We start from the raw sequence: 27,247 nt of genomic DNA on the forward strand, positions 1-27,247 counted from the left end.
TTGCGCTGGACCACTTGAAACCATGTACCGCGGCCACCTACAAGTGTACACCGACGGATCAGTGTGCACACAGACGGATAGCTGCGCAGCGGCTTTCTGCATACCCTGCCTGGGCGTGTCATGGTCGGGCCGCCTGGATCGCGTGGTTTCGTCCACAACGGTAGAAAGCGCTGCAATTACGGCGGCTTTGCGAAAACTGTGATCCTTTTCTGCACGAGATGTTGTAGTGCTGACGGACTCCAAATCGGCGCTACAAAGACTGCATCGTGGCCTACCTCAAGAAAAGTTCACCAGGCAATCTCTGGCACTAATCAAACACCTAAATGGCAAGAGTTTTAGTATAAAGTTCCAGTGGATCCCATCCCACGTTGGCATTGAGGGCAATGAAAAGGCTGATGCCCTTGCTTGCGAAGCACGTACATCGTTTCCAAAAGTAAGAACTCCCAAGACTTACCAGAACAACAAAGATGTGATACGCAATCATTTCAAGGCGATCTACAAATTTCCACACCAAGCATGTGTAATTCATGGACTTTCTCGTGAAGAAGCGACGCTGTTGTACCGCATTAGAACCGGCTCCGCATACACCCCGGCCTGGTCATTCAAGACTGGGGATACGCTTCCCCGTTCTGTGCCTTGCGTGGTGACATTGGAGATATTGAACATTTTATTTGGCTTTGCCCACAATTTCATGTGCAAAGAGCAGCGATAATCCGCACCTTGCGAAAAGGCTGTCATAGACACCGGACAGTTGATGGCATCATCTTTCCTGAAGGACCCGCGGCAACTAGGAGGAACGTGCAACGAATTTTGTTAGTCTTCCTGCGAGACACTGGGCTGTCTGACACGTGGTCACATTTTCCAAATTCAGGAAATGCTCAGGTGGAACAATTGCCGGCCATGCAGGCCAGGCTAACCCCGCCTGCTACAACACCACCACCACCCACCACCACCACCATCGCCGAACCCGCCTCAAAACACGAAGTATGGGCCCGAGGTCATTAGGTACTTCGAGGAAACGAAGCTGCAAACGTTGCTGCCAGTGTGTTTATTCCCCGGGCACCTCAGTTGAGCTCAATAGGGACTGGACCCGACAACGGTCACTGCTCAGGTACCAGGAAATTATAGCATACTTTCGCACCTTGCATTGCCAGTATCCACCCTGCTCGAAATGTCTGAATGAGACTGGTCCTTGTCTACCTTTACATGTGTGAAACGTTATGATTGCTCACAGCGATTGCGCGGGAAAAATTACGCGGATGGTGTCAGTGTGCTCGCGACCTGTCAAAAAGGGGCAAAATTCTGCTCTGCCATATTTTTGGATTCGTGCATAAAGCTACCCCTGCGCCAGTCAGTACATCAACGTAAATATTTGTTTTGTTACTTTTGACTACAAGCTACATAACGCCAAAAGTTTAGTTCGTTTTGGGGCCGGGAAAAAGTGTATTTTTTTGTTGGTTCTGGAATGTGAGAGGGAAAAAACGTGACAAAAAGGCATTCAAATGCCTTAGAGTGTCTTGTTAATTAAACCATTAACTTACACTCACTATATCTTAAGATTATTTGTTTAGGAGAGTTTAGACGTATAAAATAATGTCATGCAAAGCTTCCTGACAGGAAAACGACATGGAAATCACTGATTGCTGTTCCGGACAAGACTCCCACCATTCGCGCTGCATCGAGGTTTTTCCATGTTTCCAAAGATGCTCTCAAAAGACGCATAATGAAATAACGGAAGCTCAAAGTCAAGTCGTTCCCAAATGCATTTTAGGATTGAGTTTTAACAACGTTTCTTCAATATCATAAATAAAAAAGTGCTGGAAAATATGAATATAGCACAGTTCTATATTCGTTGCCCCACAAAACCCAGCGTACGAAGTTTAAAGCCATGAAACACCTGAGTAGTTCTGCATAAAAACGGCAAAAAGAGACAAAGAGGTGCAAGCGTTCAAGAAGAGATAACATTAGCACAAAGAAAGACTTGCGGTGTTTGACATGCAAGGAGTGTCGGAGCAAACACGACACCACGTTATGTCCAGATTCAGTTATTGGAGTCCAAGACTGGGCTTCTTAAGACTGCGTAAGGGCCCACAGAACGAACTTCGAGTCTCTCTTCTGCAGAAACTGAAGGAATGCTTTTTTACACTGTCTTGTTTTGCCCCGCAGGGTTGGGGCAAATTGAGACATATGGAGCATTTTTTATTTACTTTAAAATGATGTTTTGAACGATGGCAGCATGGCAGTATTTACGTAGCACATATCTTGTAGCCAAAACAAAGTATAGGCATTCATTGATGTGTAATTGTAAGGAGTGAAATTAAAAGAAATATTAACTATATTAAAATTTTTGTCACATTCTACCCAACCATATATATTTGTTCGAGGTTTGAAACAAGACAACGACGGTGACAGCAATAACAAAAATCCGCTGACAGTGTTCATATAATTGCTATTGAAGTAAAATGAGGAACACGGAATCGAAATGTTTCCCGCCGACGAATACGGCTGTCACGTTTGCTCGTGGTTGGCGCTAAAGCTGGTACAAATAAGTAGAAACTGTACGCAACAGTGTCTCTCATTCAAAACATCCGAATGAAGGAGAATAGCTGCCGAAGGGTGCTCCGAAAGCTGCGTAAAAAAGGGCCACGGAACTGGATAAGGAATCATAGATGCACAGAACAAAGGGACTGTTTATGTGCGCTTGTGTTGTGCTGAACTCTCGTTGCAACAATCACGATTTTCGGGCGTTGCCCCAAACATGCCTCAAACGAGCTTTTTTTTTTAAATAATAAATACCATGTCTAGCCAGAAAAATTACGCCGAACATTGGTAAAAGAGTTATTTGTCTTTACGCTTAGTCATTAATAGAGAACATTATGTTTTCAAGGGCCTCTAAATTACCCCCGATGAATGGAAAAAATCCCAATGAACGTACACACAGAGTTAAAAATGACGTTGTGATTAAGAATAATAACTCGGCAGTACGACGAGCCACGGGTGTCCCACGAATTCCAAGCAACAATTCCTTCTCTTCTCCAGGCCTTTCGGCTGTGGTGAGACCTTAAATTTACCGTGACATGAAAACTTTCGTCCAATCGTCATTCGTAGTAGCAGCATGGCCACTGGCAGTTACGTTCGCTCACCAATTTTCCTCTTCATATAAGTGCTTTAACTTAGACGAAGACCTATATGAAGACTTTAACATAAATCGCAAGCATATGTTCGTTGTAGATTTGTGCCCAACTCCACTTTAACTAAATTTCGGTCTCTGGGTTGTTTAGGATCCCTTTATGCGGAAAAAGACACCTTTCTCAATTAGTGCTGCAGAACACGTCGGGCAATTTTAAGTGCTTCGCGTGCCAAGAGCTTGTGCATGAATGGTATTTAATTGGAAATCACCTCGATATTTTTAGATGCAAAGTTTCTTATGGTAGAGTTCAATCCGGTGTGCAGCGTGAACATCCTCACCGTGCATGCACCCCTCTCCCCATCTCTCCTCTCCTACAACCGCTCCCTCTCTCTTATTCCTCTAGGTGCCCTAGCTCCCAGTGGTGTTAACAGCCCCCGCTGTCTTCTCTCCTACGATCATTCCTCTATTGCCTTGCCTCGCAACGCTGACGCTGCAGCGTCTGCTAACGAGTTTGTTGATTGAAAACAAAACAAAAAAAAAAAACTGATCACGCTGCACAACCGTTCATTGGCTGCACTATATATATATATATATATATATATATATATATATATATATATATATATATATATATATATATATATATATATATATATATATATATATATATATATATATATAAGGGAAAGAAGTGTATACCTAAGGGCTCGTTTTTCCGTGTTTTTAACACAATAATAATGAGATATAACGATATAACAGACAGTAATGCCAAGGAATGTACAGGAGAAGTTATTAACATTAATGGAATGTAAATAAGAAGAAAGAAAAGTGGATGAAAAAATTACCAACTGTAAGCAGGAATCGAACCTACGACCTTCGAATTACGCGTTCGATGCGTAATTCGAAGGTCGTAGGTTCGATTCCTGCTTACAGTTGGTAATTTTTTCATCCACTTTTCTTTCTTCTTATTTACATTCCATTAATGTTAATAACTTCCCCTGTACATTCCTTGGCATTACTGTCTGTTATATCTCATTATTATTGTGTTAAAAACACGGAAAAACGAGCCCTTAGGTATACACTTCTTTCCCTTATTTCATTGAACGAGGGTCTCGTACTGGCAGACTTGGTGTGTTTAGGTTGTATAAGAGGGACAATTAATCAGCTGCCCGCTCATAATAAGTTCACGTGCTACGTGACGCCAAACATGCGCATAAGAGTGTTTTCACACTCGTTGTTTGGCTTATAGATGGCGCTGACTGTCGCTCCTACTTCTAAATTCACAGATAAACCCAAAAAAGTGGATGGAGGGAGTGCCGCTGTAATAGCTCAGTGGTTAGAGCATCGAACGCGTAATTCGAAGGTCGTAGGTTCGATTCCTGCTTACAGTTGGTAATTTTTTCATCCACTTTTCTTTCTTCTTATTTACATTCCATTAATGTTAATAACTTCCCCTGTACATTCCTTGGCATTACTGTCTGTTATATCTCATTATTATTGTGTTAAAAACACGGAAAAACGAGCCCTTATAGGTATACACTTCTTTCCCTTATTTCATTGAACGAGGGTCTCGTACTGGCAGACTTGGTGTGTTTAGGTTGTATAAGAGGGACAATTAATCAGCTGCCCGCTCATAATAAGTTCACGTGCTACGTGACGCCAAACATGCGCATAAGAGTGTTTTCACACTCGTTGTTTGGCTTATAGATGGCGCTGACTGTCGCTCCTACTTCTAAATTCACAGATAAACCCAAAAAAGTGGATGGAGGGAGTGCCGCTGTAATAGCTCAGTGGTTAGAGCATCGAACGCGTAATTCGAAGGTCGTAGGTTCGATTCCTGCTTACAGTTGGTAATTTTTTCATCCACTTTTCTTTCTTCTTATTTACATTCCATTAATGTTAATAACTTCCCCTGTACATTCCTTGGCATTACTGTCTGTTATATCTCATTATTATTGTGTTAAAAACACGGAAAAACGAGCCCTTAGGTATACACTTCTTTCCCTTATTTCATTGAACGAGGGTCTCGTACTGGCAGACTTGGTGTGTTTAGGTTGTATAAGAGGGACAATTAATCAGCTGCCCGCTCATAATAAGTTCACGTGCTACGTGACGCCAAACATGCGCATAAGAGTGTTTTCACACTCGTTGTTTGGCTTATAGATGGCGCTGACTGTCGCTCCTACTTCTAAATTCACAGATAAACCCAAAAAAGTGGATGGAGGGAGTGCCGCTGTAATAGCTCAGTGGTTAGAGCATCGAACGCGTAATTCGAAGGTCGTAGGTTCGATTCCTGCTTACAGTTGGTAATTTTTTCATCCACTTTTCTTTCTTCTTATTTACATTCCATTAATGTTAATAACTTCCCCTGTACATTCCTTGGCATTACTGTCTGTTATATCTCATTATATATATATATATATATATATATATATATATATATATATATATATATATATATATATATATATATATATATATATATAAGATAGTGCCTGTGGGAGATTTCTCCTGTGTATTGTTGAACAATAAAAATTCACAGCCTACGCAACAACTAAAAGCGGACGGCAGGTTTCTGTGTCCAATCGGAGTCTTGAGTCTCTCATTCCCCATTAGCAGCAATTGGCATGATATAGAAAACACCGGTTCATCACTGTGTGCTTTGCGCCTGCCAGGTTTCTATCCTGCGCAACGCCGCGATGAGCGCCAGCGTCAACGATGCCGCCAGTGTAGAGCGTTAGCACCCACTTCTTTGCATCTACACATATTTCCCTTTAGTGGGCGGTGATGTAATAGTTCATATAGGAGCGCCATGTTTATCGAGTGTTTGAAAATAATTCAGCATGGCTTGTCCACGTCGTAGAATCTGCTTCGCATGGTTGGATTACTTGACTCCCACGTCCATACAACTGATGTCCATAAAAGTAAGGAAGTAAGAAAAGCGGCCATGTCACGAGAAAAAAAAAAGAGGTAATGCAGAAACATTGAATTCATCAAGCTTTTCTGGCTGGAAATCTTATTTATCTCATGTATATTACATGGATGACAGATTCACTTTCAACTATAGCGCCTTGCGTGCTCTCTACCCAAGATGTTATGTAGATAATGAGGTACCATTTGTAGCTTTTAAAGAGCAGTGATGTCACTGCACGAATTTTAGGAGGTCGCGCATATGGACTGCTTGAATTGATCGGGTCACAAAAGTGAACAAATTGATTGATTGATTTGTGGGGTTTAACGTCCCAAAACCACCATATGATTATGAGAGACGCCGTAGTGGAGGGCTCGGGAAATTTTGACCACCTGGGGTTCTTTAACGTGCAGCCAAATCTGAGCACACGGGCCTACAACATTTCCGCCTCCATGGAAAATGCAGCCGCCGCAGCCGGGATATGAACCCGCGACCTGCGGGTCAGTAGCCGAGTACCTTAGCCACTAGACCACCGCGGCGGGGCACAAAAGTGAACAAACTATGCTAGCAGTGCTGGAGACAACAACAGCGTCTTTGTTTGCCGTTGTTGGTTCCTGCATTGCGAGTGCACTTAGCAACATTGAGGCTCACTTCCTTGATACCTAAACGATGAGCAGCATTTAATAATGTTCATTATGGTCTTCAATAAATATATCATGAAAAATAACTTCATCGATTACGATACTTCTTAATGTGAATTCTCAGCGCAGCTTTGTGTTCGGGCAGCGTCACCTGTGTTTCGGGCTTTGGCGATTTGCAGTTGTAGTAATGTAAGATCATTCATTATATATTGCTGCAGAAACTAGCATCTCTCAAGCGCTATACGCACACCACTGTGTACCTCGCAGGTGTGGCAAACCAAGCGAAATGGCGAAATCCCTGTCGCGACGAGCGAAGACAGCCGCGGCGCACCTGCCAGCCCTGCGTGCGCACGAGCTTTGACTGAAAGCTGGTCTAGAGGCCAGTAGCTCGTGATATGGAGGACAGACTCTGCTTATATAGGCATCGGCAAGGGGATGCAAAAAGGGGCACTTGCCTCCCCCCACCAATCTGCACGAGCATCCCCCCCCCCTCATCCCGCAGAGAAATACCAGTTCCCACCTCTCCCGCCATGATGCAACACGGGTTTGCACCCCCAAGACAAAAGCCTCCCACCGCCCACGTCCGCATTCGATCTGTTTTGTCCCAGTTCGCTCTATCGGTCACACCGACTTCGCCAACGATGAGGTGACTCAACGTCTAAGAGCTGTGCTCTAACAAAGAGTTACCGAAGACATGACCTAGAAAGCTCTAGAACGAATCAACAGCCAATATTCCAGCCAACCTGTCTTGCTAATTATAATTATTAAGAGACGTTGCAGTGACACAGAAAGTAAGAGCATGTGTACGAGCGCGCATTGCAAGTCAACTCGTTTAGCAGCTAGCGCATCAGCATAAATGAATAATTGAAAGAACGAGAACACTTCGACAGTTAAATAATAATAATAATCAAAAGTATCAACACTAAGCGCACACACTTTGATCTTGATTGTCGCGTGCACCAATTCAATAGTTAACGTGACTTATTCGCTCATACACCGCTGCAAGCACAGTGTTACGACACTGTGAGACCTGCTATTCGAGCAACACCACTTAGAATGAAAGACGCAAGCAACATGCAAATGACAAGGCATGGTCTCATTACTGATGCACTTTGCTTTCCCCGAGGGACGGGATCCGCGAAACACATCTTTTTTTTTCTTCTTTTGTCAAAGCTGCCAGCGTCACAGCGAGGCTGAAATGCGGCACCATGTCGACACAGCCCCGAATAAACAAGTTAGCACAAATCACTTTTCATTGAGTTCGCCTTTTGGCCCTGCGATTTCCTAACAGGGGGGATGATGATAACAAAAATGTGCTCTTTCGTGGCGCTAACGCACATCTACAGACACGCGCGCCCCCCTCTCAAACCGTCATAGGGGCGGCCGTGTAGGCCGGTGTAGTGTCCACGCCAGGCCGTCATTCCCTCGAATGCAAGCCCATCGAAAGGGATAACGAAGCGATCCCTTATTCCGGCCATCTGGCGTTGCTCGGCGCTTGGCTCGATGGAATTAGCCGCAAAGCATGTCATCCCTGCTACCTCAGCACATTGCCGGGGACAGCGGGGCGCGAGAGGGAAGAAAGGGCGGGGCACCGTACAGCCGAAGATCGAAGAGGGGGGGGGGAGACTACGATGACACCATTACGTTTTAAGAAGGCTGCAAGATCAAACAAGACAGCGACGAAGAGGATATTTCCGGTTCGCGCCACCCCTTGAAGCACACTCGTTCGATGCTGTCTCAGTGGCGGCCGCGTCTGTTCCGACTCACATTATGTCAAACTTAATAACGGAGAGGACCAGTGACGCGTGATCTCATTGGAAAACTCGTTGGCCCAGCGCGAGCCATAACTGAATAGATAGATAGATAGATAGATAGATAGATAGATAGATAGATAGATAGATAGATAAATAGATAAATAGATAAATAGATAGATAGATAGATAGATAGATAGATAGATAGATAGATAGATAGATAGATAGATAGATAGATAGATAGATAGATAGATAGATAGCGTGTGGCACACAAATCCCACAGGCTCTATACTGGTCACGGGCATGGGAGCGTGCTAGCTCGGCGCACATTTGCGCGAGATCGATGTTTGGCGAACGTCTATTTTTGCGCTCCTCTGCTCTCAAAGGTCGTTATGTGGCAGACTGGATGGCGCCCCGCCGGACTGGTGTTTGAAGCAAATGCTGACCTTGGGGGGCAGCGTTCGAAGAATGCAAGAAAAAAGAACTCAGAAAAAAAAAGTCGAAAGACGCTCGAGCTTCGTTTTCATGAACATACTGCGAGAGCGCGATCGAGTCCCCTTCCCATCGGCTTCAACCGTGTCGCAAGAAAGGGAACGTTTGTGCTTGTAAAATGGACTGTTTCTAACTACCGCAGAAGACTTACCGGATGCACGTTTCTCAAGTGGCCCATGCGTCAAAATTCTTCCTTTTGCTCACTGGTAGAGCACCCGACACGCGTCCGTAAGATGCCACGTGTAGTTGTGCACTTTGCGTAGGCGGGGAGCTTTAAGCCACCCGCTCGTTGCGCATGCACTTCGTAAAGTCCGCACTGTTCATCGTTATCAGGGCGTTCGAAGGACAAGGACAATAATGCTATTTGGCGTGAGCACGTGCTAATTTTGCGACAGTTGGCTATGCTGTACATATATAGTTTGGCCCGAGTTACGTTAAGCCACAATGACAGCATACGACAGCCCCCACCCCCCCCCAGTTTTTCACATTTGAAATAATCTATAGCATAAGTACACCGCCACGTCTAGAAAGCAACTGCTAAGTAACTCAGCGGAAACAAATTGACCGATCCCACGTACAGTGGGAATCGATGATATGCGAAACACGAATGAGGAAGGGTGATAAGTCACTTTAATATCAGCACAACGTTAAGAGGCGGAGGTAAATTATGCCGTACATGGCTTCCATGTCATCATTATCATGTTTAGACGTTTAATTTACTTTCGTCATCTATTAACGTCACCTGATACCAACTTTGGTATATATGGAGCTAGCGGAACGGTAGCGAGCGTGCTATGAGCGTAGCATGTATCCATGTTTTACATGAAATTCATATCATGAATATCATAATTGGACGTGTCAATTCCATTCATCATCCATTCACGTCACGTAATACCAAATTTGGTATATGTGAAACTAGTGAAACGGCCGCGAGAAAGCTGTGATCATAGCATGTAGTCATGTTTTACATGAAACGCATATTATGATTATCAGGTTTGGTCATGTGATTTCACCTTTGTCGTCTATTCACTTCCCGTGATACCAAATTTGGTACATGTGGAGCTAGCGCAACGGCGGCGAGCGCGTCATGAAGGGCCCAATATACTCCTACGCACGGAGGAAGGAAAGGTAAGAGAGGGCATGCCCAGCTGGCGCGCTACGTGAAAAGTGTGGAGGAAATGACATCATGGCGGCCATATTCACTGGGCACAATGGCGGCGTCGTTATTGTTACGTGTTGCGCAGTGGAGCTGGTCTAGCAGTGAGCGGCCGTGGCTGGTGGCGGCATGTGTGCCTCCCCAGGTCTCGTGCTGAGCCGTGGCGGACAATATCCGTGCTCTGCGCCGCGTTATTGGTTACGCAGTGTTCTCCTGGCAGTTACTGCACTCTTAGCAACGTTTACAAATCTTTTTGTCGATCACGGGGTTTCAACAGTGCGTAGAACGAGTGCATATCCACGTGTCGTGCGACAGATGACGCGGATGAAGCAATTAGTGTTCAGCGAAACTGCGTTGGGCACCATGACAAAGAGGAACGACAACGAACGCCTTGCAGGTCAGTGACGGTTGGGCAGTGCTCCTGCTTGTGACAACGGACGACGCTATTGAGCCCAGCAAGACGCAATGAGAACCATGTGCACATACGTAGTTTCGTGTTGTGTGTGTGCAGTAAGAACTTGCATGTGCGTATTAAAACACCTTTTCTGTACCGCTTCGTATACTCTCCCCCCGCATTACATGTAATCTCAACGTAACAAGAACCGCGTTCAAGTGTCACTTGAATCATGCTTGAAGTCACCACGGTCGCAGAATGCTGACGCCGGTGAGTTTCACGCGGAACACGGACACAGTGGCCGGACGCTGCGTCGGCCGCGTGGCGGAATGCAACCGTAGAAGGCCGATCGTGTTGTCTGTACAGTTGCTGAATCAATGACGTGTAAACACTCGCCGTTGTCAGTGAATCTAGTGCGCGTACTCTTATACTTGCTTCGTTGTCGGTGAGCTGTTACTAGCTATTAATACTCGCACGAAACGATTTTGCCGAAGGTGTCGTTGAGCCCCGTTCCATTAGTTTCGGATCGTTACGACACGCGCGCTACGCAGCTCACGTGCTTTCCGAGCAGGAGACAGAGAGTCGTGCCTTCTGCTTTACACTCGGATGTAAGCAAGAGAGGAGAATTTGCCCAGTCAATATGACCGACTTCCGGCTTCATCGCGGCTTCACAACGAGTGACGTCAGGGCCTCTAATTTCTTTCCTTCCTCCGTGCTCCTACGCAACGTTGACGCACGCGCAGGTTGGGCGCAGTGACGCCACGCTAGCAAAGCGCGAGCACTCTGTAGTGTGACGCCACGCGCGACCGGCGCGACCAGCGTACGTCGGCGCGACTCGGTGGCAACCGGCGCGAAATGCGACCCGCTGCATTTGGCGCCGACGTCGTTACTTAGCACCGCGTCTGCCTCTCTTCGTGACGTAGGGACGCCATGTGCGCTCAAATGCGCATGCGTCAAAGCAACGCAGCTCGGCGCGTGCCCGCGAGTATATGGCACGCAGATCCAGAATGAAGGTCAGTGGGCAGATCCACTGATCTCTACCAGGGGGATAGCGACGCCTGACGTGGCATCGCGGGCGTAACGCGATAAAACGAACGCCGGTGCGCACACGCACCGGCTCACGTGGAAGTGTATTGGCGCCTTGAGTGTGGCGTGTATTAATGTACCTACATGACACGCATCTCATGATTATCGTGTTTGCACCAGTCACATACCTTCGTCATCCATTAACGGGACGTAATACCAAATTTTGGCATATGTGAAGGTAGAAGGTAGCAAAACGGCCGCGAGCGCATCAAGAACGTGGTACGTAGTCATGTTATTACGTGACATGCATGTCATAATCATAATGTTTGAACGTGTCATTTACCTATGTTTTTCGTTCGCGTCACGTAATACCAAATTTGGTACATATGAAGCTAGCGAAACGGCTGCGAGCGCATCATGAGCGTAGCATGTAGTCAGGTATTTACATGACACGCATCTCATGATTACCATGTTTGCACAAGTCACATACCTTCGTCGTCCATTCACGTCCAGTAATACGAAATTCAGTATATGTAAAACTAACGAAACGGCCGCGAGCACATCATGAGTGTGGCATATCGTCATGTTGTTACATGACACACATGTCATAATTTTGATGTTAGGGCCTGTCGCTTGTGTTCACCATGCAGTCATGTCATACCACATCAGTTTTGCAACAATGAAGTGAATGAAACCACCGCAAGAGCAGCAAGACCATGACTTGTAAGTCATGACATTTATGACATACATGTCATGATTTTCATGTTAAGACTAGTCAGTTATGTTCGTCATACAGCGATGTTATATCATACCAAGTTTGGTATTGATGCCATTATCCAAACGGCCAGGAGAGCTAACATTTTTAGTCGTAGGCGGCTAGATAGATAGATAGATAGATAGATAGACAGATAGGTAGATAGATAGATAGATAGATAGACAGACAGATAGATAGATAGATAGATAGATAGATAGATAGATAGATAGATAGATAGATAGATAGATAGATAGATAGATAGATACGCTCAAAGTCGCCGAAGCTCAGTAAGAAATGCTTTGCATTCAAAATACCAAACAAAGAAAACTGTCTTACCTTTTTCGTTGGAGGTGAGAGGCTGATGTCTTGTTGCGAGAGCAGAATTCGTCGGCGCATTTGTTTGACAGCCAATTTGCGTCTGCGGTAAAGAGGATAATGAAGCAGTTTTGAACGAAATCACTCTCATAGATACGCGAATAGCAAAGTCCAAGAAATTTAAACTTGCTCGTCTGCAAGTATGCATGGGTCACGTAAGTGCACGTTTAAACACCGTCAGAAATATCCGTGTTACCCGTACCAGTATACGTACGGTGGGCTAGAAAAAGTTTCGCATTTCACCATTTAAGTTTAGCATTAAAAATGAGATGGTTTTTTCTGTTCGGCATCATACGTTTATCATCGGGGAACGTGAATACAACTCGTCGCCAACTTTATTTCACAGTTTCACGCTCCTCCCAATCTCGGCACTATTCGGGCATGAGAACAAATCCGAAACTTTTCTACAATAGACAGAAAAAAGATGGTGCCCTTAGGATCAGTTAAGCTTGCAATTGAACCAGAATAACTTGACACACTCCTCATCCCCTTAATGTGGGGTATGCACAGCTGCAGCTATATTTATCTAACTCGATTCCGGTTTATATTGGCTCTTTTTTGTTAGAATGTAGAGATTAACAAAACATAATCCGTCCACAGCTCGCTTCCTGCTTGCATCAAAGTACAAAAGTGTTTGATATAAGGTGCAGCAAACTGCGCTATAACTTTTGCTTCCTACTTTAAGATTCGCCTATAAAATTTATTTACATTGTTTCAGAAAACAAAAGAAAACATTGGGGTAGCTTTAAACTTTGCCTTGAAGAGTTGATCGCGATAAAATATTCTCGACTTAGTGCATACTTGAAATACTTAGTGCATATTTTTATTGTTTGATGTTTCTCGAGAACTTTAATTGGTGTCCACAATGTAATCTATGAAGGTGAATGTGCCTTGTGTCAGTGAAGCTCTAATCTATGACGGCATTCTGTGTAAAAGGTAGCATGCTTTAATTCATGGGCAATTATGGGCATGAAATCTTTTCGAACTTGCAATACACCCACTATGGGGCCTTTAGGGAATATTCACAGTAACGCGTGTGCCTTTTGAAGTGGGTGTGCGGCTTTAAAGCATGAAGCAGTTATAATAATCGAATGTCCTGACGCCGGATGACAATGTGTACACGCTTGCACCACGCATTATGACTGCGATATTGCATGTTGCACTGTGAATAATGAATACACGGTGCGTGTGTTTGTAAAGCATGAAAGTTACTTAAATTTCACTGCATTTCCAAGCAGAGAGAGTTATTTTGACTGCATTCCCAAGTAAACGCGTAAAAAAAAAAGACGTACGGCTGTGGGGTAGAACATCTGCCACGCAAATCCAGAATTTTTTGTTATTTATTTTGTTTGCATCATTCTCGATTTTTTGGCCACACACAAGAATATGATATCTCGTTCACAATAAACGATGCAGACGCCGGACTTTCTGCGAAACGAGCTCTTTAACGCTGTCGCGTTAAATAGACAGCAGGGACAAACATAATGCTCAACTAGTGAAAAGAGTAGTCAGTGTTACCTACGGAATATTTACGAGAATTCATTGCAAACCTGTAGAAAACAGTCTTCGATCGCTTCTTGCGCAATAACTTGAGGCACCATTGTCACACGCTGCTATATGTCCACTACGTCTCCTCTAGACTTACATTGCTCTTCTTCAAACTGTTTGATCCCCTCAAACACACAATTTTCACTCACTGTTTCACCACCGTACCACAACTGCGTTAATACTGCGTGAGTGTCCATCAGTGTATTGCCTAATTTGAAGCGAAGGCTTCGCGTTGAAGGGTTACTTTATTGATGGTCTATTTCGCTATTCTTTGTTAGCTTGGTCACAGCCTTTACCGCGGCTTCAGTGACCTACGAGATAAGTGGCACGCATTCATGTCTCTCAATGCGCATGCGCAGGCTTCTTATACTACCCAGGGATGCTTCAAACTATTTGATTGATTTGTGGGGTTTAACGTCCCAAAACCACCATATGGTTATGAGAGACGCTGTAGTGGAGGGATCCGGAAATTTCAACCACCTGGGGTTCTTTAACGTGCACCCAAATGTGAGCACACGGGAATCCTTTAAACTATGAGGCCATTCAATGAGCTTTCCAAACACACCATCGGAATGATAATAAATAACATATATTTCGGGTTTTACGTCCCAAAGGCACAATATGATTAAGAGAGACGCCGTCTGGCGTTTTTTTAACGTGCATTGACGCCGAACAGTACAAGGGCCTCCGCCATTTCGCCTCCATCAAGATGTGAACACCATTGCCAGAATCGAACACGCGACCTTCGGGTACCTTAACCACTGTCCAGCCGAGTACCTTAACCGGAGCCGCCATGGCGGACACACCGGCGGAATCATCTGGCTCTGAATATGCGTGTATGAATAACGTACCCATCAGTGTTTCAGCAGCTTCGTTTTTGTTTACGTTTATTGTGCTGTAATTGTTACAACCACCATATATATTGATTTCCGGTTTACTTCACCTCAGCGCAAGCACAATGTTCTCACATTCCAGATGAACGTTATAAATATTAAAGATGTATGTTCAGAAATAACCAGTCCCATTGGTCCCATGGCAAATGCACCTAAGCGAATTTGTCTGTTTTTTTTATTTCGACAAGATAGTCCAATAAAAACAGGATAGAAGAAGGCTTTCAGAGTAGCTGAATAAAGCAGCACAGTTATTCCTTAAAGACCCCAAGGGAACCACCGTTACCGCCGGAACATGGCGCAGGCGCAATTATATTTTTTTTTGGTGCAGCAGGTAGAGAAGCGTCAGTTAGAAGCTAAAAAAAGGCAAAAAAGTCCACCCGTTCAGCTCCCGTGTTCGCGAGGGAATCGTACACGCGTGAGCTCATCACTTATCTAACACGTAAGCCGATAAAAATTGCTTCTTTGAAGACATTGTGGAACAAAGCAAACTACAGAAGCTTTTGCGTTTGGTGTTAGAGAACGGAATAGGAAATGCAGTGGTAGTTAATATTTGTCTGTAGGTTTATTTCAAAATTATACGCATGTATAATTGACCACAATTTTGGCTAGCGATAAAGTAATTATTAAAGACTAGGTTTTACCACAAGATACGAAATACCAGGAAGCACTACTTTATTTAGCGAAGAGGTAAAGTCTTCAAAAAATAAATTTATTTTGCTGTTTTAGGACAAAAGGTAGAGATTATTGCGCCTTCACTGAGTATTTTACTTATTTATGTCTAGGACACACAGTTGAAACGGGTTGATACTCATGTCTAACGAAGGCCCATTGAAAAAGTGATACAAGCACTCTTTTAGAAATTTCTCTGTAAAGGGTGCCCCGCCACAAGAACACTATTACTGCGGTAAAGCTAAAGCATGCGTGCTTGGTGTTCCAAATTTAACCACTAATCAGCCTTCCCCCCCCCCCCCCCTCTCGCCCGACATATTTTCAAGTTCTGAGTGCAATATAAAACAATTCGATTCTTTAACACATAGTCTCATTTTAAAATAATAAGTCTCATGCAAGCGCGCAAACACCCCCCCCCTCCCCCGCAAAAAGAAAAAAAAAACGAACTCACGCACAACTAAAGCGACAGCTCATTCGTCATCAGAGCAAACTGTGCAACCTATAAGGTATGTAAAAAAATTCGTGAAGCATTTACAGCTCGGATTTTTGGTGCACTTACTGTTAATAAGCAGAAGCACCAGCGACAGGAAAAGAACAAAATTCTATGTTTCTATGTTCAAGCGTGAGTGTCTTCAAACACGGCGGTTATGTTTGCATGTTCCTGTCTCGTCTCCTCGCACTTTTCCGTATAAGCAGTCATGTTTGGTGATGTGTGATTTACCAATCACGGATGTCTTCTATGAACACCGCCGAACGCAGTTAGGTTGCCTTGTTTTGTGGTATAGACGTGTACTCTGCTTCGAGACGAACAGACGGATGAATGGATGAATGAATGGATGGATGAATGGATAGATGGATGGATGGGACGGACGGACGGACGGACGGACGGATGGACAGACAGACAGACAGACAGACAGACAGACAGACAGACAGACAGACAGACAGACAGACAGACAGACAGACAGACAGACAGACAGACAGACAGACAGACAGACAGACAGACAGACAGACAGACAGACAGATAGATAGATAGATAGATAGATAGATAGATAGATAGATAGATAGATAGATAGATAGATAGATAGATAGATAGGTAGATAGATGGATAGATAGATAGATAGAAAGATAGATAGAAAGATAGATAGATAGATAGAAAGATAGATAGATAGATAGATAGATAGATAAAAGTAGGTGTGGCTGGGTGATGGGAGCTGGAGGGCCGTCATACATGGTCTATTTTGGGATGCCAGAGGTAATGGGCGAGCGATGCCTACTCACCTGACCAGAGCCGTGACTCCCAAGGCTGCCGATATGCACACTATCAGGGAAGCTGTCACTCCCACCGTTTCTCCACTTGTTAGGGGAAAACCTGGTAGAAAGCGGTACAAAACAATCGGGTTAATATATCGAAGCATACTGTATCTTAAGATAAAAAAAACAACAACAACCACTAGACTGAATAAATTAATCGCAACGCAATTTTAAGCATCACTGTTGTGGCCGGGGAAAGATAATTTATTTCCTCGCGATGGGGAAAATTTCTGTTTGTTAGCATCTCATTGATTTTGTCAATAGAAGCGACTAGCAGGAAACATTCAGTGCTGTCGTGAATTGTATGTGCCAGTTTAATTAAAAACAAAAAAGGTCCCCTCATGCTATGGGAAACATCCTGCGAAACATTGCAAAAAAGCAATTATAAACAAATAGTCAATGACAAAAAATAGAGTGATATCACTCCTATATATATAATAGCATAAGCAGCAGTGATATTAGTACAGCTCTAATGAGAAGAGACTCAATTTGCTTCTGACTGGAGTATGCGAAAGCTCAGCTTGGTAGCATATGATCGGTCATAATAAGAGGAACACAGTTCAGGACACAATATCTACTGGTTTTTTAATTGTTGGGGTTTAACGCAACGAAACCACCATGTCTATTATATATTGTGTATTGTCACTTGCTATAAGAGACTGTCACATAAGGTAATTATTAAAGACCTTCATGTGATTCAAGAAATTTTTTGAGCATTCTTGAAAAAAAAACTACAACCAATGACAAGAACCTGAATGACACGACGGAACAGGCATGGTATCATAAAAAAGTGCCTTTTCAGCTCATGTTGAATAATTGATTGATGGAGTATTTGGAGTGATGTACGTACAAAAAAGAATTCCTATGCGACTTTATCAAACATGATTAGAGGTAATGCACTTATAAGACGACCTAGACTTTTTGTACAGCACTGCGAACTTTATACTAAATAGATGCGAATGACGCCATATGAGGCCGCATGGAAGTTTTACGCTGGTTTACATAGTACAGTAAGTTTGCAAATTAAATGACAAACTGGAAACCTGACGTGCTACAAGAAATACACAGAGAGAGATGAGAGAGAGAGAGAGAGAGAGATGAGATGAGAGTGACATTCGCGTTAGAAGGCTCTACAGGTGCTACTGAACTTCGTGCGATCTACCGGATATTTGAACACGCAACGAAAAAAAAAATAGCGAAAATCACAATTTTAGCGTCAGCGCTCGGAAAGTGAGTGAGCTTCAACGTGCGGAAAGGAGGGTAAATGGTCTGGTCTGCTAAGAACCAAGGACGGCAGGGGTGGCGTGAAGATTACGCGGTGAGCCTACGCGAGTGGGGGCGAGCAATGAGCCACCATACGCGCGACGTTAACCCTCGTTTTGTTCCTCGCGTGCATGCGATGTCTGTGTGCACAAGCGGGACTTAAAGTGCGCCCGTAGAGTTGGACACACAAGTCTCGTCTTTACAAATGGCTCGAGAAGCGCGGCGAGGCCAGAGCCAAGCGCTCTTTCTCCAACTATTATAACAGCGTCTGACAGTTAATCGTGCCTTAGCGAGCAAGACCTCCATTGCCTCGCTTTTTTCCCCCTTCTTCTACTAGATACCATTCCCCGCAGTGTTGCAAAGGCGTGTCCCACCTGTGCCCCAGGAATTATCGTGCGAGAGGCCGCGACCCGAGCTTAAATTTCCGACGTGCACGCGCCCCGCCTCGTAAAGTGCCAACTCCCCGCAAGAGCTAGCTGTCACCTTTTTCGCGTTGTGCCGCCGCTGGAAAAAAAGTGACAGCGTGGAACCAAGAAGTTGGCGGCATCTCTCCAAGCCCCGGGCGGTTCGTAGAGGTGGGAGAGAGGGCGGTTTAACGAGCGCAGCAAGATTAGGAGGGCGGTGCATTTATTAGCAACTGCGTTGTGCGAGGCCACGCGCGTTCCCGTGTCGTTGGCCCGAATAATAACGGCCTTCTAACGGTGCACTTTCCGAGACGTTAGTTTGAGACGCAAACTTTTTACGAGTTGCCTCGAGTGTCCACGTCTTGTGGAGTGAGTGGAAAAGAAGCACGAGACGTTTGAGCCGTACTCGAGTGGAATGACTGCAGATCGATAAACGCCGCGCGTAAACGGCGCCAGATCGTGTCCCGCCCACTGCGTGACGTCGACAACTTTCTTATCTTCCTTGAAGTTTTTCTGCGGGAACTGCAGCAGACGCATAATTTATGCGCCTAAATTAATAGCTGCGTAATACTCTATAGGAGGTCTTGTTGGTCTCGGATTTAACTGAAACACTGAGTGGTCTGTCCAATAGTAGGGGACAAGGTTATATATGCGTTGTTGAACAGTGGCTTGATTATGTGTAAACATGCTAGAAACTTCTGAGGTTTCGTAAGATGCCCAAGCGAAATAGGTCGATACCTAAATAACGACTGAGAGAGAAAGAGAGAGAGCGAAAATTTATTAGAAGGCAGAGAAATCGGCCTGAGCTAGTTCGTTCTAGCCTGCTATTTTACATATGGGATAAGAAAAGGGGAAAAGAAAGAGGGATGAAGGATGATGATCGGGACAGAAAGATGTGGTGCATTTACAATAGCCACTTAGCATAGCAGCCTATGGCTTAGTATCTAGGCCAGTGCTTTTGTAAAGTCTAAAATAAAGATTGTAGCAGCTTTTGGCACCGTTTGGTTGCACGTTGCTGACAAAATGTTGCTTTCACTGAGTGGCGTTTGTCCGATGCCTGCCAACGCTGAATTTAACATTTTTCTTGGCATCACGTAGTGATCGCAATGAATAATATATTGAGACAAACACCACGAAATGCTTTGAGGCAAGAACACCACTTTTGGCAACAAAATTTTAACGTAATCAGGTTATCCCTGCTGGAAAGAAGCACATCATCAGCAACATGCTTCTTTTATGTGCAGGAGTATACTACATTGTTATAACAAAAGCCCCATTAGGAGGGAAAAAGAAGCCACTGTTGAAATCTTCACATATAGAATGAAATAATTTAATGATAGTCAGCGGGACGCACCAGCAACGACGTACTCTTAAACACATTAATTAAAATATAGTAGTTTACAATCGTCTTCAAAGGGGGACACTATACGTCAACGCCCTTGAAAAAGAAAGAAAGAGTGCTAAAACGCCGAGCGAATCACAAGTAAGCGCAAAAGTATTGCGAGTGAGTCCTTAGCCATGATTTCGACACATAATGCGATCGATAAACAGGCTGCGTTAGCAATTCTTATTGATGAGCTTGCCCGATAATTTTTTGTGCACACAGCACGGATGGGGAGCGCGCGACACGAGGTGACACCGCCGCGCGGAACAAAACAAATTTATCTTTAACACTCGCTGTCGCCACCGACGCTTGTTGGGAAACACTGGCCCTGAGCTTACGTCGCACTTTCCTAATGCCATCCTCAAACTAATGCGTTGTTGGCCGCTGAAGTATGTATTTGAAATGCGGAGAGAATGTATTATTTTTTGTTTCTCTTCATTGCCGTGAACGGCATTTGATGTATACAAGGTGCCGAAAGCTCACCTCCACAAGTGGCACGCAGTGACAAAATTTAACCTTGCAAGGACCGAAAAAAAGATTAGATTGGACGATAGTTATAGCGCGAGAACAAAACGACGACACAAAGACAAGAAGGACACGAAAGACACGACACGTGTCCTTCTTGTCTCTGTGTCGTCGTTTTGTTCTCGCGCTATAACTATCGTCATGCCATACCAACTAGCCCAAGCTGCCACACTTCTAGGTTAGAGTGGAGACGTGTAGTGGAGGGAGGGGGGGGGGAGTGTTGAACAACACGTCTTTCAGCACTGCCCCATATCCCCTTTGTCAATTCTTTCTGAGGAAGATTTGACGTCAGGGTTACGAAAGACGCATCGATACTTTCAGAATGACTCAAAACTGAACGGAGATTGTGAAATATACCGATTTTGTTCCGCGTTTGTGTTCAAATACATGGTGACCACATGGGATGCCTCGCGAAAAAAGTGCTTGGGACGAGTCCTATCTTGGTATCTTACACAAACAAAGCGTTGTTAATTGCTTTAGGCAGTAAGCGACGTGAGAAACATGTACGAAAGTCACAAATATTTCTATATTTAGTAATGTCACAAACACTTTATTCCTTTTGAAGCTGCAGGCCATGTGTTGGAGACCTGTTATGCATACGGTTAGAGTACGTGCGCCGCCTGAAATGCTCAGTTTCAGACACCGTGGCGAATAAATGCGCGTGCTTATAACGCATCACCATTTGCCTCGACGCATTTAACCTGACTTGTATTTTCTATGCTCAATTAGGTTTAAGGTGATAATGTTAAAAAGTCCTTGTGGCAGAAATTGTGGTGGAAGATGGGGCATTGTTTGATCAGAGCGAGGGTAGGTGTTGTCCGAGCAAGCATTAAAAATGGAAAATATTGAAAGCTGGGGTTTTGAGGTGGAAATGTACCCAGTCCTATTGCGTGGAAGCCGAGTGTTGCAGCACAGAAGCACGCCCAATTTATTTATTATTTTTTATATGTTTATTTGTTTATTATTGAAATTTTAATTACTTACTCCCCCAAAGGCTAGTAATATTCACGGAGCACCACGCTATGTGAATAGAGCGAAAAGAGGGTAGAGCGTGCGTAAAGGCCCACCAAGTAAGCAGAACTCCGACAAAGTCAACCTTATCAACCTCCGCGTAAACAAGTTATACAACTATGTAAGGGTTTCTATCGGCTTGCAAATGCGCAGTGGCTAATTCACAAAATGATGAAGTATGGTGCAATGCGCATTCGGCAACTGTATATATACTTGCAGTGCCCATGCGTTGTTACAGGAGAGTGTAAAAGAACCCATGCTACGCGCCAGAGGCTCCTTTCCTCGAGCCACGGCCGAGTCGTGCACCGAGAAGCAAACCGTGGCAGGCAGATGAGAACGTGAAAGCGAACGGGACCCTATTAAGCTACTGCGTTCCACTCATGAAGGCAAAGCTCAAGCGTACTCCAGTCTTTTGTTCCTTTGTCTTTCAGCTGCGTTCCCCTTTTTCAGGTTCTGCTAAGACAATTTTTTATTTCAGCGACCGCAGAGGCCTAATAAATAGGCTGCTCCCCTGCTGAATCAAAAGACGACGATTTCGACCCCAGCCATGGTGGTCTCATTTCGGTGGAGCTATTATGCTAGTGGCCCGTGTACTACGCGATATGCTGTCGCAGTAGAAGACCCCAGGTGGTCGAAGTTTTACGGAGACCTTCACCATAGTGTCTCTTTTATAGGCCGACTCACTATGGAACATTTAACCCCATAAACTAACCAGTCTAACGTTCCTTTGCCAACACCTTCTCTACATCAAGTTCACAGTTTATGCTTAAGGTTAGAGCTATTTCTTTCTTTTTCATAACAACTACTTCCCTTGCGAGATGTTCTACCAGCATAGCGTATACATAGAAAGACAAAAACACTTCACTTAAGAGAAGGCCATCAGGTTTTCGGGCCGGGTGCACGCAAAGCACTCAGGCAAACTCACTTATCCATACAGTATACTGCTGTAACCTCACGCCGTTTCCTGTCTGATCATCCGGTGTCATGTACATACATACATACATACATACATACATACATACATACATACATACATACATACATACATACATACATACATACATACATACATACATACATACATACATACATACGTACGTACGTACGTACATACATACATACATACATACATACATACATACATACATACATACATACATACATACATACATACATACATACATACATACATACATACATACATACATACATACATACATACGTCGATACATACGGTTTGAACTGCTTTACTTTCTTGTCTTTTCATTGATTTAATTTCCATTTCATGCTGTTCCAATAGCTGACTCTAAGACAGCCATCTTCCAGCGTTTTCCAACAACAACAACAACAACAACAACAACAACAACAACAACAACAACAACAACAACAACAACAACAACAACAACAACAACAACAACAACAACAACAACAACAACAACAACAACAACAACAACAACAACAACAACTCTATCTCAATGATCAACGCAGATATCGCAACTTAAAAAAAAAACGTACAAAAAACGGCTGCAATTCACTCGGCTCAAAAGGCATGCGAGGAGATAGCGGCAAAATTACGCAAGAAAACAATGAACACTTTTTTTGTTTTTCTGTACCGTCAGTTCATCACCAGCTAAGTCCACCCATCAAAGTTATAAAGCTCCACTGTATTTTCGATAAAAATATTGCGTTGCATAAGCTCATTAGCCTATCGTCCTCATTAGCTTTTAAATTCATTAGCCAATGGCGAACCTTGACCTGCATGAGGAATTCACGTCCTCGAAGTTTCGAAATTAGCTGCGAGTCACGTAATGACTAGCGGCTCATTTAAATTCATCGTCCGCTTGAGTGCGTCGACCTCGGAAAAATAAACAAAGTAGATGATCGCAATTCATTATGAGCCAACGCACTCATTTATGCGAGAACGCCCGCAACGCGATTGCTTTCGTTCATATGAAAGAAAATTTAGGGAACCTTAAAGCTTTGCCTTTAAGAGTTGAAAACGATAGCGATGTCCTGTTTCTAGATCGTAGTTCAAACACTTAGTGCATGCAACCTTTCGCACCCACTACGTGGCCTTAAAGGGGTGGTGTCACCAAATTTCGAGGCTATCCCAAGCCTGTTGTGGGTTTCCTCTGTATGCAAGGACTCTCCACACGAAGGATCGGAGAAAACAAACGCGCAAAATACATATTTTAATTCACGTTTAAAAGTGTAGCTGAATGCCCACTCTTACGATCTAGACCCATTGCTTGCGCAGCAGCACTGACGTTTCAGAATAGGAGAAGCAATGGCAGTTGTCGTGACGTCACACCAGATCTGTAGTGACGAGTGTGTTCGCGTTTCTTGCAGAGAAACTGCGCGTCCGTCAAGGACACTGGGTGCTTTCGAAGAGACACTCGACGCGTCCTTGTCCGTTAGAGACGCCGCGCGCGTCCAACATCGGGGCTGCCCCGTGCTCCTTCAGCGTATCGGCCCCCAAAAGAGGCCGGCCCATCTAGCGTCAGGAGGCTTCCTCGTCCGCGTTCTGTACACACGTTGAAAATATGAACATATTTTAGATGCGGAAGCATCTTATGCTCGCGCCTTGTAGTGCGCCGTCCGCGCCGCTTCTCGAACATTGGACAGCTGACGCGCGCGCATGCGCCGTCGCGCCGTCGCCCACCATCTGTGCCGCGCGCGCTTCTCCTTCGAGAACATTCGACAGCTGACAGCGCATGCGCCGTCGCGCTGTATATATACTCAAGGTCGGCGCTCGCTCGCTCAGTTGCCGCTCGTCGGTTGGTTTGTACGGCGCGTCGACGTCCAAGGTCGCGGTGAAATGAATTCCAACGAATCCACAAACACAATGATCGACGTCCCTTCGACCAGCGCCGCCCTTTCGCATACGTGTGTACGTGTTCACTCATTTAACACCCCCTCCTACAACCACGTGAACCAATTTAGCCATCGACCCAAGTAAGTCGCAATTTAACACCCCATTTCACAACCACGTTAACCAATTTAGCCATCGACCCAAGTAAGTCGCACTTTAACACCCCGTTAACCAATTATATGGTCCGCATCCTCCTCAGTGTTCCCCCGAGAGAAGCTGCGGGCAATTTTTTTTACTTGCGGCTGCCTTTTGCCTTGCCACTGCCTGGATGCTGCTGCAGCTGGCCATGGCGACTGTCAGCGCGTTTGTTCTGCGGCACTTGTGTGGCACGTGCGCGTGAGAGCAGACGAAACTCAGCACGATGTGCGTCACAGCTTTCTGTGGTCACGTGGCCAAGCCACCTATGCATCAACGTCATTGCCCTACTTGTCGCCGCGAAGGCTAAACAGAGAATGGCCCACATAAGTAGAGTAGTATTAAACTATTTACCGAAAATACACGAATCTTGGTGTGTGTATTACTCTTCCTGGAGCTGAAGGAAACGCTTACAGCAAAGAACGCGCATTCCACAAATTTGGTGTCACCACCCCTTTAAGGAAATCGGCGCAGTAGCTGTGTGCCATTTGTAGTGAGTGACCGGCTTTACACACGAGGTTTTTATGATGATCACATGTTCTGCCGCCCGCTGGCGATGGGTGCTTTTACCGCGCATTATTACTGTAGTACCTAATATTCCATTGAGAAGCATGTATAGGACACGTGTGTGTAAAACATTAATGTTACTTTCGCTGCATTTACGAGCAGAGGAAGTTAGTTTCACTGTATTCACAAGCAGACGTGTGTCTGTCCGGTTGAACATCCGCGCTTGCCATGCAAACGACGAAGGGTCCATCACCATTCGGACTGAGGATTATTTTATCATTTATTTTATTTGTATCGTTCTCCATTTTTTGTTCACGAAGAAGATGATTTTTCGCTCACAACCGCCGACGCCGGGATTTTCGCAAAACGAGCTCTTTAACGCTATTGCGTTAATATATATGTTGAATTGATTTTCTTGGCTGTGGAAATAGGACGACAGTGAGAAATATACGCATGTAATGATAACCGGTGCTACAACGACGTGAAAGTTGACGCAACCAAATGAATCTAATAGACAATTAGCCACCGAAAGCATGGGGACATAATTTGTTGTTTTTTACTGCATTGTTGGAATTGTGGCATAAATAAGCTTCAGAATTTATTGCTGCAAATCAAAGGAAGGTCAGAGCTGGGTAATGTTTTCCGACTCCGAAGAAACTCCGGAAACGAATAAGAAACTTCATTTTCATATGGATGATAGCAGCGTATATGAAATCCTAAAAGAACGATGACCATCGATTCTCTGGCGTCTAACAAGATGTGTTTCAAATGGTTTCCGAGTCACGTTGGAGTCTTCGAAATGAGATGAAAGACAAGTTGCAGCTCGCAAAGCAGTCACTTGACACCAGCGCCCATTTTCTTCTTAAACAGCAATAATGTTTATTCCGGATGGCACCACAAAATGTACAAGGGTGGTTGGTTTGGTGTCCGCATGAAGTCTTTCCTGTTATAACGAATAGATACGTTTTCCCGATTTATACCCAATAAAAAGATCGATTGACCCCAATTCACTCCCTCCTGCATTGTCGACGATCAGGTGTTGCATGCACACCTCCCTTTTTTTGCCGCATCAGAAGGAGGACGTCCCCGCATTGCGACACTGTGTTGATCCCGATGCAGCAATGGAGCATATTATTATTATTATTATTATTATTATTATTATTATTATTATTATTATTATTATTATTATTATTATTATTACATAGAATGTCCACAATATTGTCACGGGGTCGTGACGTGGCCGAAGACAGGAGACTTCGTTTTGGTGTTTTGGGGCGATAACAAAAACTTGGGAAATGGAACGTGGCGTTGCCCCCCTCTGAAAACAGGCATCGTCCCGATGCTTTAACTAAAGATGAAGGTACAACAAGAATGCAAGAAAGTACAATGAATAAATTACGATACAACAATAATACAAAAAAAAACACTGTTTCAGTTTGTTAACCCGCATGAAACGGCTTGAGGCGCGCGACATGGACGACTTCAGGTCGCGATCGGCGTCGTTGAGAGTTCGTGATGCCGTCTGGGACAACCTCGTAATCAAGTGGGCCGAGACGTCGAACCACCCTGTACGGTCCGAAGTACCGTCGCAGAAGCTTTTCACTTAGTCCACGTCGGCGTATCGGCGTCCACACCCAAACACGTTCACCGGGCTGGTATTCCACGAAGCGTCGTCGAAGATTGTAACGGTGGCTGTCGGTCGTCTGTTGATTCTTGATACGGAGACGCGCAAGTTGTCGGGCTTCTTCGGCGCGTTGAAGGTACTCGCTCACATCTAGGTTTTCTTCGTCGGTGACGTTGGGTAACATGGCATCGAGCGTCGTTGCCGGGCTCCTTCCGTAGACCAATTTGTATGGAGATATCTGCGTCGTCTCCTGCACCGCCGTGTTGTATGCGAAGGTCACATACGGAAGAATGGCGTCCCACGTCTTGTGTTCGATATCGACGCACATTGATAGCATGTCGGCGATCGTCTTGTTAAGCCGCTCGGTGAGGCCGTTGGTCTGTGGGTGGTACGCTGTCGTCCGGCGGTGGTTTGTTTGGCTGTATGCCAAGATCGCTTGAGTTAAGTCGGCAGTGAATGCCGTTCCTCTGT

At 44.6% G+C, this 27,247-nt stretch overlaps 1 protein-coding gene across 2 annotated transcripts in view; it reads right to left on the reverse strand.

The window, feature by feature from the left end:
- Nucleotides 1-27,247, reverse strand: part of LOC119166869 (retinal guanylyl cyclase 1) — a 205,713-nt gene that overhangs the window by 58,085 nt on the left and 120,381 nt on the right. For both annotated transcript variants that reach the window (XM_075891432.1, XM_075891433.1), the window contains exons 5-6: nucleotides 17,019-17,109; nucleotides 12,592-12,673 (exon numbers count right to left, since the gene is read on the reverse strand). In XM_075891432.1, the coding sequence (XP_075747547.1) occupies nucleotides 12,592-12,673; nucleotides 17,019-17,109 (173 nt within the window). The remainder of the gene's footprint in view (nucleotides 1-12,591; nucleotides 12,674-17,018; nucleotides 17,110-27,247) is intronic.

The sequence above is a fragment of the Rhipicephalus microplus genome, chromosome 1, assembly GCF_043290135.1.
Source record: "Rhipicephalus microplus isolate Deutch F79 chromosome 1, USDA_Rmic, whole genome shotgun sequence".
Classification (NCBI taxonomy): Eukaryota; Metazoa; Arthropoda; class Arachnida; order Ixodida; family Ixodidae; genus Rhipicephalus; species Rhipicephalus microplus.